We start from the raw sequence: 15933 nt of genomic DNA, 5'->3' as shown, positions 1-15933 counted from the left end.
TGAGGACTGGTGCTGGCCTTAAGGTACTATGGAAATACATTTGTGTCGGCCGACTCGAAATACTCACGTTTTAGGGTTATTCTGGCCAGTGACAGCTAGCGACAAAAAGGAGAATGAATGATTATTAGTTTTGTTAGGAGTAGCTAAGAGTCATGGTTTGGCTTAAAATAAACCCGTCCTATAATTATACGCTATTCATCCTTTGATATTTGTCATGTGTTTACATTACATTATTTCTTTTTTTTATTCCAGCCGATATGTTGATTACTTATGTATATGCTAGACAACCTTCATAGCATAAATGTAATATTTTCAGCTTTGTTCTTTGTCTTTCTCCCTGAGAGTTGTATATACGTTTCCGTTCCTCCTTTCGAGTTCGATCCATGGAAATGCAACAGCACAGAAGAAGTTAGGAAAAACAGGGGTGATCGGACGAGAATATGCACGGTAGGACGCAGACTATTGGCCAGAGCGTTTCGTTTATCATGTTGTGGGCGGTAACCGAGGGGGCGTAACTCATGAATAATGAATAACTCCGCCCCCGAGAGCCGTTCCGCCGTGAGAGGTGACGTCACGAGCGCTGCCCGTGTTCGTTCCAGCTGACTCTTGCTATGATACCGAGCGCTCGCTTTACCGAGTGTGCCCGGAGAAAGAAAGAAAGAGGTTGCGGAGGTTAGCTACAAAAAAATAAAGAGAAAGCAACAAAGAGGGCAGCGGAATAATGACAGCCGTCCGTCCAAACCGCGATAGCTCACATTAAAGTATTATACATGTTTTTATTTTTATTTGCAAACATTTTTGAGTTTTTCAAGGTCTGTCTATTCGATTTATTCTGAGTTTATACTTCACTCAAAGTGTCCTGCAAGACTGCGAAGGACTGAATTTTATTTTTGCCTCCATGGACGCCCGTCTCATTCAGCTCATTCGCTTTTTCGGGGAATATTTCTGTCCTGGCCGCGAGGAGCTCCAGATGAGCGCGATATTGACATACGTCAACAAATAAGCGGTGATTCCACGGAAGATCAGAGCCGTTCTAATAGAACGCGAAACCATTGTCGCAATAATTCTTTGAAGGGAGCCAAGAGGATGTTTAGAGGGTGAAGTAAAACTCCCAGCAGCTACTCACTTCAGTCAGTGGACTATACAGGACGTCAGTTCACTTCACTAATGGGTACGAATTAGGAGAAGCACCTTTAAGACGAATTTTAAACGCTCATAAACTTCGATATACATCCTTATTGCATTTGCTCAAACAGTTCTTTAGTACATTTCTGCCTCTGGTTGGAAAATTTTTACAGTCAACTGTCTAGTGATCTCAAAAGTTATTAACTGGTCGAAGCTGGACTAGGTGTACACCAAGGAATGTCCAGGCCAATTTCTCAGCTATTGCCACCCGACCTTCCAGCAGGGACCAGTCCGCAACTTGGACCTGCAAACCCTGCAGGTACCACCACCAATGGCCACCTGAACAATTCCATGGCCAGTCTGAAATCCATTCTTCAGCTGCCCATTAAAGCGGACCACAGAGGGAAAAACTGCTGTGAAATGAAAGGTGACACACACACACACACACACACACACACACACACACACACACACACACACACACACACACACACACACTACTCTCTCTCTCTCTCTCTCTCTCTCTCTCTCTCTCTCTCTCTCTCTCTCTCTCTCTCTCTCTCTCACTCTCCTCCACGAATCCACTATTGTTATTGCTAATACAGCCGTTCCCTTCCTTTTAAATAGTATTTCTGTCTAGCTTAACTCCCAGGGTTACCAACAATGTTTTGTTTTTGCTCTGAAATAGACTCATTCTGCTGGTATGCTTTTACAAAGTCCAGTCAAAGGAAAAACAGGCAACACCAAGATAACTTTAGTTGACTAAGAGTTCTGCATCACTTTGTTGGACTGAACGTCCTCAGCTCAGATCTGTTCAATCACTCCTTCAGTCTGTTTCCTCAAGTGCATGGGTAAATTGTTGACAAATCATGTGATGTTAAAGGGCCATAACAAATTAAAATAATTGAAGCCTCTCCCCTATCTTAAAGGGATTTCCCAAGCTCCCATGGCTGTCTGTATTTTCCTCTTGTTAATCAAGACATCAAGAAGAGGTGGATGGATTCTGTGACAAAGCTTTTAGTAGATAAAAAAAAAATATATATATTCGTTCCCTAAATAGCTTTAGTGTATAGTTTATGTGTAAATTAGCTGGTATGAATATGGCCTGTGCTGCACCTTGTTATGCAAATTCCACAGTCATATTTTTTTGGTAATGCTAAAAACTCACACTCTCCATGTAAATCTCAGTGTTTCATTTTTGTGTATTCTCCTATCTTTACGATATACGTTTCGCTCTTTATTCTATCGTCATCTCATTCTCTATTGGTTGCACCATAAATCTATCTCTTGATAAGGATTTGACTTCCCTTTTGTCAGGGTTTTTTTTCTCTCTCGTCTCAACTGGTAGAGTATAGAGCTAGCAATGCCAAGGTCATGGGTTCGATTCCCATGAAACACAAACTGGTAAAATGCATACCTTGAATACACTGTAAGTTGCTTTGCATAAAAGTGTCTTCCAAATTCATAAATGTAAATGCCAGTATACTGCAGTGCCATTGTTGGGTAAAACATGGCTATTCCCAGCTATCACTATGCAGTGCATATTCCCTAGCTCCATCTTCAAAAGCATCTGTGCTGAAGATGACATCTTAGCTGACTGCTTTGAGCTCTTCTCTTAGAAGCACTCATGCAGCACTCTCATTTGCCAGCTAGTACCCCCCCACCCATCTCTCTTCTTTCCATCTGCCATCTTGGCCCCTGGTATTCCAGTTCAGTGCATGGCATTGTGTTTTCCAAGCCAACTGCAGCTGTAATGGCGCAGGCTACATGCAAAGAGTGACGGTTCAAGGGTCATTTTCTCCCATGAGCTTTGTTTGTTCATTACACAAACTGTACGCTCTTATGCATGGGCACAATTTCTATGCATCATTTGGAAACTTTAATTTCTCTGCGCATAATATGAGCTCTTGTAAAATCAGTGTTATGATTTTGTTATTATAATTTATTATATAGGACGAATATGGGCAAAGCGACTAAAGACATTTAAGCTTGATCCACATTGTATCCATATGCATTTCCTTAAATGATTATAAATCATTACTAAACTAACATTTGGACAGTATACAATTAAAGGGATAGTTCACCCAAATAAGTAATGTTCTCTCATCCTCATGTCATCCTAGATATATATGTTGTACTTTCTTCTGCTGTACACAAATTAAGATTCTTAGGAGAATATTTCAGTTCTGTTGGTCCTCACAATGCAAGTCAATAGGAGCCAAAACTTTGAAGCTCCAAAAAGCACCTAAAGGCAGCATAAAAGTTATACATACGACACCAGTGATTAAATCCATATCTTTAGAAGTGATATAATAGGTGTGAGTGAGAAACAGATCAATATTTAAGTCCTTTTTACTGTAAATCTTGACATCAGCAGTCTCCTTGGCAATCCTGATTTCAAGCTCGATTATATTTCCTAGCACCATCTAGCACGCTGCAAATTGTACAAGTAAGTGTAATCGAGCTTGAAATCATGATCGTTCCTGTAGACTGCAATTGCAAAATGTACAGTGATAAGGGAGTTACATTGTGGTCTGTTCTCACCCAAAATAGATTCGATCACTTCAGAAATCATGGATGAAACCACTGGAGGTTTTGATGTTTTTTTGCTTTGGGATGTGTGGCAGAACTCATTTCATGACGACAGGTGGGAAAATTAATGGTAAAGAAAATTACATAAAATTGAGGTAAATCTAGTTATGTTTATAAAAAGGTAAAAGTTAACTTAATGTTATGATTAAAAGTGTAGATGAAAATATAAATTTAATTTCATAAATTAAATATATATATATATATTTATATTTTACTCTGGCCCACTTTACCTTTTTTACTGCTGCTTAAACACATCTGGGATTTGGTCAAAAGAGGATCTTCAGAGGTGCTTTTTCTCAGTATTGAATATTTCTTAATATTTGCCTTTGACTAAAGCTTTCTTCAAAGGTACAATGTTAGGTTATGTATGCCATGTTCACCATATTATGGCAAAAACTAAAACTACAATGAATTTGAGATCATTTTTATTTTATTTTAGTTAGTTTTGGAGTTATTTAGTTTTTTCTTCCAGTAATTTAAGTTTTTACTTTTATTTTATTTAACAAAATTATTTTAGTTAGTTTTAATTGTAGTTTTCGCTAACGATAATAACTCTGCTCTAAATGAGAAGAGCTAAAAACATGCCGGTTTATCATTTGGACAGTTTTTTGATTTTGGTTGAGGGGCCCAATGTCAGAATTTTGTGAATTTCAGAGCATGGACTTTCGCAATGCTGCTGATCATTTTGGAATTTGTTAATGAAACCGGTCCTTTCAATATTTTATTGTGTAATTATTTTAGTTAAAATACACTCACTGAGCATTTTATTAGGAATACTATGGTCCTAATAAAGAGCCCAACGGGATCTGCTGGTGTAGCCCATCCGCCTTAAGGTTCGATATGTTCGACGCATTCTGAGATGCTATTCTGCTCACTACAATTGTACTTTTGTTTATCAATTGAGTGTTTTTCTGAGTTACAGTATTCTTTCTGTCTGCTCGAACCAGTCTGGCGATTAACCATTGTCATCTCTCATCAAACAAGGCATTTCCATCTGCAGAACTGCCACACACTGGATGTTTTTTGTTTTTGGCTCCATTCTGAGTAACTTCAGAGACTGTTGTGTGTGAAAATCCCAGGAGATCAGCAGTTACAGAAATACTCAAACCAGCCCATCTGGCACCAAAAATCATGCCACATTCTAAATCACTGAGATCACATTTTTTACCCATTCTGATGGTTTATGTGAACACTAACTGAAGCTCCTGGCTCACATCTGCATGATATTATGCACTGCTGCCACACGATTGCCTGATGATCGCATTAATAAGCAGGTGCTCATGCCTTCCTAATAAAGTGCTTAGTAAGAGTACTTGCTGCATTCTATACAACTAATAGCCGTTCATAGGTTGATTCCCTTAGAAAAGTGTAAACACTGTGGCGCTTTCAAAACATTGCTCTTATTAAAACGTATTATGCTTAATAAACCCACAATGTGTAAGTCCATATAAAGCCTTAATTGGTTTTTCTTAATCAGAGTAAGTTCATAAACGGTGTAAGCGCACAAAGATTTTGCCCATTACTCCGATTCTGCATTGCACATAAACACATTTACCAAAATTCTTACTGGCTTATCCATTGTGAGCATGTGTCATCAAAAGCAGAGAGTAATCCTCGTAAATCTCATTTAAACTTCTCATGTAAACATGATTTGGTAGTTGTTAGTGTATTAGTGTGTATGTCTGTTTGTCAGATCATTGGAAGATTTTTCGAGAAACTCGTTTGAAAATATTATTTTTGCAAATCCAATTGGTGACAGTGTGGAGAGATGATTGAATCAAGGTATGTGAACATATTTTATGTACTATTGTTCTTTTATCCACTGTCAGATAAAGACAAACCTCTGGATTCTGATGAGGATTCATTGGGCGGAGTAGGAGGCATGAATGGAGGCAACGGCTCCCTGCGCCCCACCAACCAGTCCGCCTTCCTTGGACCATTGCTTTGGGAGCGCTCGTTGCCATGCGACGGCGGCCTGTTCCAGCTACAGTATATGGACCTAGAGGAATTCTTGACGGAGAACGGGATGGGGTGCATGCCTTCGGGAAACACTTGCAGTACTGCCGCTCAGGTCCCTTCCCAGAGCACGCAGTCGGCCGTTCCCAGCCAGAGCTCTCAGTGCCCCCCATCTTCCTCTCCACCATGCTCTTCATCTGCCTCCTCCATCTCTTCCCTGTCCTCTTCATCTTCATCATCCTCTTTGCTGGGTTTGGATGTGCCGCAGGCCCCTGGATTGTTGGGAGGTCCAGAGTGTCTGCATGGTAAGAACCATGATGAGTTTTCACGTGTTTGTGAAGGTTATGGGTTTGGAAAAACATGAGCGGGAGTGAATGATGACAGAATTAAAATTTTTGGGTGAACTGTCCCTTTAACGTATAATGTGTGTGTATGTGTGTGTGCATTGACGTGAACATGAGCAGGATAGTGTCAGCGACTCGTGTTGACAGTGATGCATTATGGGGTGTCAAAAGCCCACAGCAATGCAGGCTTTGAAGCTTGTGTAGTAGTGTATGTGTAGTGGAAATGTCTCTTCACAGCAGATAATAACTTAATGAAATATTTGAGGAAATACCAAATTTAGAGTTACAAAAAAATTTTAAATAGCAAAATCACAACTGATGTTTTGATAATGTTCTTTGTAATACAGTGGTCTGCAAGACTTGCAGTGTGTTACTACTAATTGGGGATTGTGCCGAATTTAGATTTATGTAGAATACAATGCAGGTTTTTGCACTGTATTAACAGAAAGATCCACTTAGATTTTCAAAATGCTGCACGGCGAGAGGACTGTTGGAGATGGTGGGTGCACTTCTGTAGCGCGCTTTGAAATCTCTCTCCCCCTCCCTGCCGCTTCCTCACACGTTGGGGCCATGTGCAGTCGGCTTGTCACGTGCTGATGCAGAGAGCAATAGAGAGGGAAACAGAGGGGATAGAATGGACAGGGGAGGAGAAAAAGGGGTGAGAGAGAGAGAGGAATGAAAAGAGAATGAGAAAAAGAATGCTAAAATTATATTTATATGTTTTAAAGCAGTGAGAGCTATATGCCTAGGTCTGGTATTTATCTTTTGATCATGATAACTTGGCAAAACAAGATGTGATTGGACATCTGAAACAGATCATGTGGTATGTGTTGTGCATGTGTATGTGTATGTGTGACTGCAGATATATTTATCATTGTACAAGGACATTAACTTAAAGATAGACAGACAGACAGGCAGACAGCTACATTGAATGACAGAACTATTGATAGATAGATAGATAGGTAGGTAGGTAGGTAGGTAGGTAGGTAGGTAGATAGATAGATAGATAGATAGATAGATAGATAGATAGATAGATAGATAGATAGATAGATAGATAGACAGAAAGACAAACAGACAGACAGACAGATAGTTAGATAGATATTCATTAGAGGGGCTGTTTTGGGTTTGCCTTTGTATGGCTGTATAAACATTATGTGTCATTGTGTGTGTGTTTGTATAGCTTGTACTATGTGAATTGTGCACACAGCTGTGTCTCTTGTTTATGTCTCCTCCTGCATAGAGAGGAAGAGGCCCAAAAGTGCATGCCCATGGGAAGAAACACTTTTTTTCCTCTGGTAGCTTTAGATAGACAGGGATTAAGACAGGAACTGGACAAGATGCTAGGAGATGTGGGAGGGGAGTGTGTTTTACATAACATTCTTCCTATATCGCTTTGTGTTATTCTTTGTGTGTTTTCTTAATAAATGACAAACAAATCTTTGGCAGGCCTTCTGAGTGTTCAGGCTTAGAAGCTCATTATTAAATTACAAAGAATTTGATTGTGTTTGGCTTTCAGGAGCTGTTTTAAATCTGTTGGCATATTGTCATGTTGAAATAAACAGAATTATCTTATTTCAGCATTCACTGGTGATATTTACAGGAGTATACAACAACAAACGTTATACATGCATAATTAGCTCTTCATTTTCTGTGGATATCCTAAATATATTATGTCTGTGCAAGAAATCACTCTGGAACCATTTAAGTGCACGGCGCAGAGCTGCTAAAGCAGAAACTGCCATTACGGCTAATTTATCATAATTAATGTCAAGTGCTCGCATTTCAATTGCAGGGCTATTTGCTGCTCTAAAAGCATATTTCAAACTAAAAAGAGGAAGAATATATGGAAAGTAAGCAATGTAAAAGGCTTAGAGTTGAGAGTTTTCTGGTCGATTTTATGATGCTTTTCTGAACGTTTATAACAGATTGGAACTGTAGATTGGCTTGTTGGCCTTGCCTACCAGCTGCTGAAATTGGCAAGTGTCCATGTTGGTTTTGCTGCACCCTGGTGGCCAAAAGGAACATACAGTTCTCATCCATTGTTCATAATCCTCTTTGCCTTGAGGCCAGATGCATGGTGTTCAGGGTTGGGAGGGCTACTTTTCAAATGTATTCCACTACAGAATACATGCTGTAAAATGTAATTTGTAATGTATTTCATTAGATTACTCAAGATCAGTAATGTATTCAAAATACTTTAGATTACTTCTTCAGCACTGGTAGATTTTTTCACTTGTTTTGACTATAAAAACTCTGCCAGTACAGTAATACACATGTTAAAAATACATTCTCTGAAAAACCTAAATATCTTATGCTGTGTTGTTTCTAAAATTGATCTTGTTTTAAGGATTTTTTTATATTCTTACAGGAAAACAATACAAAAATTATTATCAAGAATATGATTTTTGCCCTAATATCAAAGATCTTACTAGAAGAAGAAAAAATTATGATCCAATGTGAATTTTCGTGATAAAAAATATGATCGTGTCTAGAAATAGCATTTTAGCTTAGCGTAAAGCTGGCAATTTACACAAGGATTATTTCTATTTCTTCTGCTCCAAACTTACTTCAATCGTACTTCTCTGTCTGCTCGTATGAATGTAACACATCATAAGAAAGTGTTTCACCGCTGTTCAAATGCACTTTGGATCGCATCATTTATATGTATAAATGTTTTCCATCTGAAAGGACTAAATATTAAATGAAACAAATGACAATAAAATGCAAAGTAATCTCTTCAGTAATCAAAATACTTTTTGAATGTAACTTTATTCTAATTACCAGTGATTTATATTGTAACTGTAGTGGAGTACAGATACTTATATATTGTATTTTAAATAGGTAATCCCGTTACATGTACTCCCCAACCCTGGTGGTGTTTTATTCTGTATGTGAGAGACTGTATTTTTCTTGACACTTACCCCTCTCTCAACAGGAGCTCAAACTGTACCACCTGATCCTTCTCCAAGCCCTTCCTGCCCACCTCCGCCAGTGGTGCCACCAACCAATGTGGCTGATGTCATGGTGAACTTTGATCCTGACCCTGCTGACCTCGCCTTGTCTAGTGTGCCAGGTCAAGAGGCTTTTGACCCACGCAGGCATCACTTCACAGATGATGAGCTGAAGCCTCAGCCCATGATCAAGAAGGCCCGCAAGATGCTGGTGCCAGATGAACAGAAGGTACTACATCACATTTTAAATTTTTTATGACTTACTAACATACTGTATTATCATTCTGCTGGGCTATTGTCAGTGAATAATCAATACAATTTATTTATATATATTTTAAAAAAGTGTTTTTAGTCATTTTTTGCGGATCCGTGTGAACGGGGATCGTTTTGACAACGTTGTCGTCTGTACGTAAATCTTTTCAAAAACGCAAAAGAATAACTTTTCTATTTTAGTACATTGTTGTCATATAAATGTACTCTGAGGCTATACATAAATACATGAGAATCACATGTGAATCATGTGATACATTAACATTTCAAGAAGTGAAAAGTGTATATGATGTCTTATCTTAATGTTACACTTGGTAAGATCCAGATGCGCACAATTAACAGAGACCGAGTCGAGACTGCGCCCATCCGATCTGAAATCACAACAAATAATTATTTTTAATATATGCTTATTTAAAAGTTGCTTTATCCTTGCGCCTACTTGGATAATCAGCCACATGAATATTTTTGTATATTATTCAGATTAATCCCTTATTCGTTTTGAAGTCATTCATTTCATGCATTTTGAAGTGACTTTAAGGGACAAATACTTTTCAGGGACAACTGCATATTTTTCTGTTTTAATGTCCAATCAAAATAATATGATTCTTTTTTTTCTCCTCATTGTTCACTCCCAACCCCCCTTACACCACCTTGGACAAACACTCTTCCCATTCGAAAGGACGATAAATACTGGAATCGGCGCTATAAGAACAATGAAGCAGCAAAGCGCTCTCGCGATGCCCGCCGGCTGAAAGAAAACCAGATTTCTGTCCGAGCAGCTTTCTTGGAACGGGAGAACGCCGCCCTCCGACAGGAAGTCGCTGATATGCGAAAAGAACTGGGCCGCTGTCGCAACATCATCAACAAATTCGAGAGTCGCCATGGAGACTTATGAAAAGGAGAGAAGGAGAATATAAGCAGAGACACTAAATGAACAATTTTGAATTAGCGTTTCAAGGGCTTTGCAGCTCAGCTTGGAATGGCATTTTCTCTCAGTGTTTGCTTCAAATAAGCACTACGATACTCTATTCACAGATTTACGTTTCTTCGTAAGTGCAGGGATCGGTTGAATTAGGTGATGTGGTGCTTGGTTGAATCAAAAACTTGAAAATTGTGAGTTAAGTTAAACAGCCCCAGTGTATGGATGTCCAGAAGGTCTACATGTAAGCACAAGCGTTTTCATAAGCTTCACGTGTTCTTTTACGATACAAACCTGAACCCTGACTGTGGATGTGCAATCTCTCATAAATACTCACAGATAATAAACACAGATGATGTATAATGTCACATAGCCCTTGTGAACATCCTCTTTCTATTCAAGATGATTTTCTCAGAAAGAGAATTATATAGAAGGTGGTAGAGATGTAATTTTTTCTATGACAAAAACATTGTATATTTTTGAACTGTTAGGGGCAGCCATCATAGAATAGAAGAAGAGGAAATGTGGATGGTAACGAGAGAGTGAAGAGATTTTGACAAAGGAAAACTGTATATTTTTATATTCGCAAAGGCAGAAAGTTGATGAGATTTTGGAAATAATCTTTTTTGTATATTTTATATATGGGTGGGAGGGGCTACGGGGAGCTGAATTGAAAGAGGGCTATATGAAGAAGTTTGTTAAAAGTCAGGATCGCTATCATTAATGATACATTTTCGACATCAGCAGCAGTGAGGCAGGTCAGGAAGAACATGACCAAAAGGGACAAATGTCAATAAGAGTCAAGGAAAGGAACGGAGATGTGAACTGGGACAGAGAAAAATAGGAAACATGAAAACTGTATAGTTTAACAATTTTGTTCAAGCACTTTTTTTTCATTACTTATCTTTGATTCCTTTTCTTAAAATTCAGTGTGTGTTTGTTTTATCCTGAGGTGTGTGTTGGAAGAGAGAAAGAGAGAGTGAAAACATTGAAAGAGCTTTGCTTTGAAAAGGCTTTGTTCAGACTGCACATAAATAGGATTTGTTTTGCAAGTGATGAAATCGGATCCGCTTGTTCAGAGAGTTTAGTCAATTTACAGTATATCTGCTGTACATCGGTTGCCATAGGAATGACTTAAGCATCAACAGGACACCAAGACACATAAGGTTTCCATTTATGACATCTCTCCATGGTGCCAATGTCATCCACATCAGTCAACACAAGCATCAATTACATAGTGAATGCCACATGTGAGCATGTTTGAGTGAATTCATACACAGCATTTGACACACTGCTGTGCTTTGTGTTTGATGCTGTGTTGCACGTCATATCCTAAGTGATGAAAAAAAACTACACGAAATCCGATCTGACCATTCAGATTGAACTGTACAAATCAGATTTCTAACCACATATGGATGTGGTTTGGCAACATGATCACACAGGAAGTGTTTCAGTACCCTGCCATTGACACTATTCTGACAAATATCTGGCATCACCTCCTATCAGACATCTTTGCATCTATTCAAATGTGTTTAAATTTCCTGTGATGCTACTGTGAGCGTGTTACATTAGCAATCTCAGAGACACAGGTTCTGGTCTTGTGAGAACCAGGAAGTAATTGCTTTCGCATAATCAATGATAACTGCGATTCTAAGATTGGGTTGGTGTTTGGGTTACACCGATTGATTCATCAAATATTCAGACCCACTTTATATTAGGTGGCCTTAACAACTATGACCTTGACCATTTGATACAATGTGCTTATTATGTACATACATGTTGTTGCATTGTTATTATATTTAAAGTACTTGCATATAATTACATTTGTAGTTACACTGGTAACTCTACACCTAACCCAACCCTTACACCAAAACCTAACTCCTAACCCTAACCTTACTCCTAAACCTACCCGTGCCTCAACCTCAGTAGCAGCAAATGTGGACATTTTACAGAACAACATATAGTTACAGAGTAAATACATAGTCTTGTAAGGCCACCTAATATAAAATGTGACCAAATATGCATTCCTGTTGACTGTATTTTGTAATTTACAAGTCGCTATTGCCGTCACTCTGTGGACATTTCACCCGGAAGCTGGAGCTCACACGTGATTATATGGTCAAAACACTTCCAGCTTTGGCCACTGGGGGCAGTGGTTCGATTTTCGGTAAGCACAGACCGATTTCATCTAAAGAACTTATGACCTACTGTTGCTGAATTCACAGTGATGTTAGTGGTGGTTTGGATCAGGTTTGTAAATATGCATTTGTGTCGGATATGCCAAAAAATCTGATTTTTGCTGCCAGTCTGAACAAAGCCAAGGATGGGTAGTTTCTATAAATGTGTACATGATTTTTTAATGTACAGTGTATATTTAAATGTTAATACAAAAATGTTGACACACAGATATAAAAAAAAACTGCATCTGGGTTTTCATGTCCATTCACACGTATGCACAGAAGTATGACTTTCACATGAACTGAAATCACAACAGCAATATTCTTTCTCTCGGTTTCTACATCTCTTTCACTCTTCCTCAAGATTTTGATGTTGGGAACTGCATTGGTGCTGGTGTGGCTTCGGGAATTTTGCATGCTGGCGCATACTTGCATATTTTGTCAATGCAGGAAAACAGTTGGCGTTTTATATGGTGCTCACCCAGTCTCTTGACCCAAACACCCATAACCCAACACAGTTATAACCTGTTTGCCAATAACCCTTCTCCTTTTAGTTTCTTATTATTGATCATTGTCTGAGGAATCGTGTGTATATATATATATATATATATATATATATATATATATATATATATATATATATATACATAGACCTACACAGGTATATCTATACATCCCCTCGAAATTAACCCCACATCCCCAAAAAAGATATGCACCCTGATACTACTGTACCATACAAAGTACAATATTATATTATATATTAAATATTAAACTATTCTCTCACTAGATATATGTGTGTACATGAGTATATGCTTGAATATGTGACTAGATGTAATTTGCATAACTTGAATATATAAATGTAGTATATTTCCGAAAAAAGACCTGATTGATCAGTTTTCTCAGGCACCACCATGCTGATCAGCCAAATTGTGGCTTTTGCTTTATTGTTGTCCACATTTTTGGAGCCAGCTAATGGTGGCTGTATAGTTCCAGAGAATTTCACAATGAAGTGAATAGTGCACTACCAACAATTTTTGGAGGAATATTCTGGTTGAAAGAAGAAAAAGGAAAGAAAAAAATAAACAGTGCTGGATATATAACTTTATTACTTTTTGTGTAGAAATTAAATGTATTTTCCTTTTTAACCTTCTTGCTCTATTATTATGATTGCTTGCATTCTCATTATTGTTGTAATTATGATTATAATTCTTTTCTACATTTTCTTGCAACAACTTTTCAAAGGCAATGTATCGCTCTCTTACCTCCCTTTTAACTGCAAGACCATCTTGAATTACTCATTTGAGCCCGTTCACTGTTGGAACCGTCCACCAAGACTGTACATGGCCTCAGGTGCAATGGGGGGCCCATAATCTTGTCCTTGTGTGGATTAATTTGAAACAAACTGAAAAATGACTGTTTCTTTCTTGACTGACCTTCTTCTACCAACTTTGACTTGGTGGTACTTTTGATGCCATGACATAGAAGTACAGTTTTTTTTTGTTATCTTAGAACTGTTTAAAAGAAGCTTAAAGCAAGTTTTGAAAACATGAAGGTTTAAACCTTAAAGAGTTTAAAAAGTTTTGACAGTGCTATTTTTCTATGTAACTTTGTGCACCTACTCTCTTATGGGCATTAGTAGCTTGTAGTCACTTTTGAGGTGATGGCATGCTGCTAAATGTTATTGCGGGTATTCGTCATTTTAACCCTGTCCACATGTGGATTATGAACAGCTCCCTGTTTGTGACTGTTATGAACTAAAAATTCCATGATTGCACCACTACCAAACTTCACATGGTAATGTCTACTGTTCCTTCCTATGGGGATGCTGGGATATGTGGTCTGGCTTTTTTCCTAAAACACCAATAAATGATTACCCCTATTCACTAACAAAGTATCCCTTATGCTGTAAATACAAATGTATGTTTATTATGGCATTTATAGTTGTAAGTAAACTTTAATTAATAGATAGAGGACCTTAGAAGAATAGTGTAACGAGGTAAAGCGGGCAAGGAGGAGCTGGGAACTGGCTTAACAGTCAATGTTAAGTTTAATGATAAACTCAACATAAAACAAGCATGAACAAACACAGACACACATGCAATGTTGCTGCGTGCGTCTCTCGAACTCGAACTCGAACTGGTGCCTCCGGCTAGTATTTATCCCCTCCTGGCTGATTAGCCTGATTCAGGGCTGGCCATGTGTCCTCACGGCCCAGACACGCCCTCCTTCTCACAAATAGTTCACCCATAAATACAAATTTTGTCATCATTTACTCACCCTCACATCACTTAATACATTTGTATGACTTTTCTTCTGTGGAACACAAACAATTTAAATAGAGTTACATTTTTGGACCGTATACGGACAGTTATTCCATCAACGTGAGGTATCCCGGCGGCTGTTTTTATATCTGGGTCTCCCACTGAACGTATTTAGATGTGCTCTACAATATGGAGCAGGCTTTCTGTGGGCACCCCCTCCAGTCCGGCTGGGCCCCCCTCAAGCCCAGGTCCAGGACAAAAGGTCCAGTTGTCCCCTCTTATTGGAGGCCCTGAGTGATAGGCTTATGGTCAATAATATGGAAATGTACCAATTTATTGACTTTTAAAGCCTTGATTTTGTATTGTCTAATGTCTTTGAATATAATTCTTATTATATGGAACATTTATAGCTATTTTGATTGTATTATGAATTGAATGGCTAGCGTTCGCAATGTCTCGTTTCCTACGTCTCAGGGAACTGAGGTTACGTAAGTAACCAAGACGTTCCCTTACGACTCAGCACACTTGACATTGCGTAGCTATGCATATGGGAACAGAATCCCATCACGCCGCACTACTAGACATAACTTCCTAGAGAGGAAACATGGCGCCGCAGTATTGTGGGATGGCGACCAACATGAGTATGCCGCAATGAGTGATCCTCATGTTAGCCAGGAGGGGAGCACTCATAACGAATATATGAACTATAGTCATAAAGTATGAATTAACTCCTTATGAACCCAGTCGGGAAGGGAGAGGGAAGTTTATTTATAATGAAAGTGCTTGCAACTTTATGGTAAATTATAACGGCCTGACTACATGCGGTTGTGCAAATGATGGGAGCCTGTACTTAAAGGTAAGGGTATAAGTATATATACTGTATATATTTGGCTAATAAATAACAAGTGCTCTAAACAAAGAGGACTTCTGAAAAAAAAGACGTTACACCTGGGTTGTAAAACCTTGCGAATGTGTTTTGAGAGGACCATCCTGCTGCAAAACATAGGTCTTGTAAGACCACACCATTATTCTATGCCCATGAGGAGGTCATGCCTCTAGTTGAGTGTGCTTTAACACCAATTGGGCAAGTCTTACCCTGCAACTCATAAGCCAGGGTAATTGCATTGACAATCCAGTGAGAGAGGCTTTGCTTGGAGATGGACATTCCTTTTGTGTGTCCTCTATAGCATAGAAAAAGCTGATCAGATAGTCTGAACTGGAAAGTATGCCCAACATATGTATGTAGTGCCCGCACAGGGCATAACAATGCAATGATTGTTCCTCATCTGATTTAAGTGGAGGAGGGAAGAAGGCCTGAAAGTGATACACCTGCGCTTT

At 38.7% G+C, this 15933-nt stretch overlaps 1 protein-coding gene across 1 annotated transcript; it reads left to right on the top strand.

Moving 5' to 3' along the window:
* The first annotated feature begins 581 nt into the window (after window positions 1-581).
* Window positions 582-12922, top strand: LOC127650566 (hepatic leukemia factor-like). Its single transcript, XM_052136066.1, has 4 exons — window positions 582-1552; window positions 5547-5978; window positions 8953-9197; window positions 9918-12922. Exons 1-4 carry the CDS (start codon window positions 1363-1365, stop codon window positions 10131-10133), a joined length of 1083 nt encoding a protein of 360 aa, XP_051992026.1. The 5' UTR covers window positions 582-1362; the 3' UTR covers window positions 10134-12922.
* Window positions 12923-15933: the final 3011 nt, after the last annotated feature.

Source organism: Xyrauchen texanus, chromosome 10 (genome assembly GCF_025860055.1).
Source record: "Xyrauchen texanus isolate HMW12.3.18 chromosome 10, RBS_HiC_50CHRs, whole genome shotgun sequence".
In the NCBI taxonomy this organism is placed as follows: Eukaryota; Metazoa; Chordata; class Actinopteri; order Cypriniformes; family Catostomidae; genus Xyrauchen; species Xyrauchen texanus.
The sequence above is the reverse complement of the archived record's forward strand: the minus strand, read 5'-3'. Positions and strand labels throughout refer to the sequence as shown.

What these genes read in the sequence shown, in the direction of transcription:
- LOC127650566 (XM_052136066.1), top strand. Translation starts at nt 1,363, where the DNA reads ATGTCCAGGCCAATTTCTCAGCTATTGCCACCCGACCTTCCAGCAGGG. An exon ending in AAACTGCTGTGAAATGAAAG is followed by an intron (nt 1,553 to 5,546) that starts GTGACACACACA and finishes ATCCACTGTCAG; the next exon opens with ATAAAGACAAACCTCTGGAT. An exon ending in AGGTCCAGAGTGTCTGCATG is followed by an intron (nt 5,979 to 8,952) that starts GTAAGAACCATG and finishes CTCTCTCAACAG; the next exon opens with GAGCTCAAACTGTACCACCT.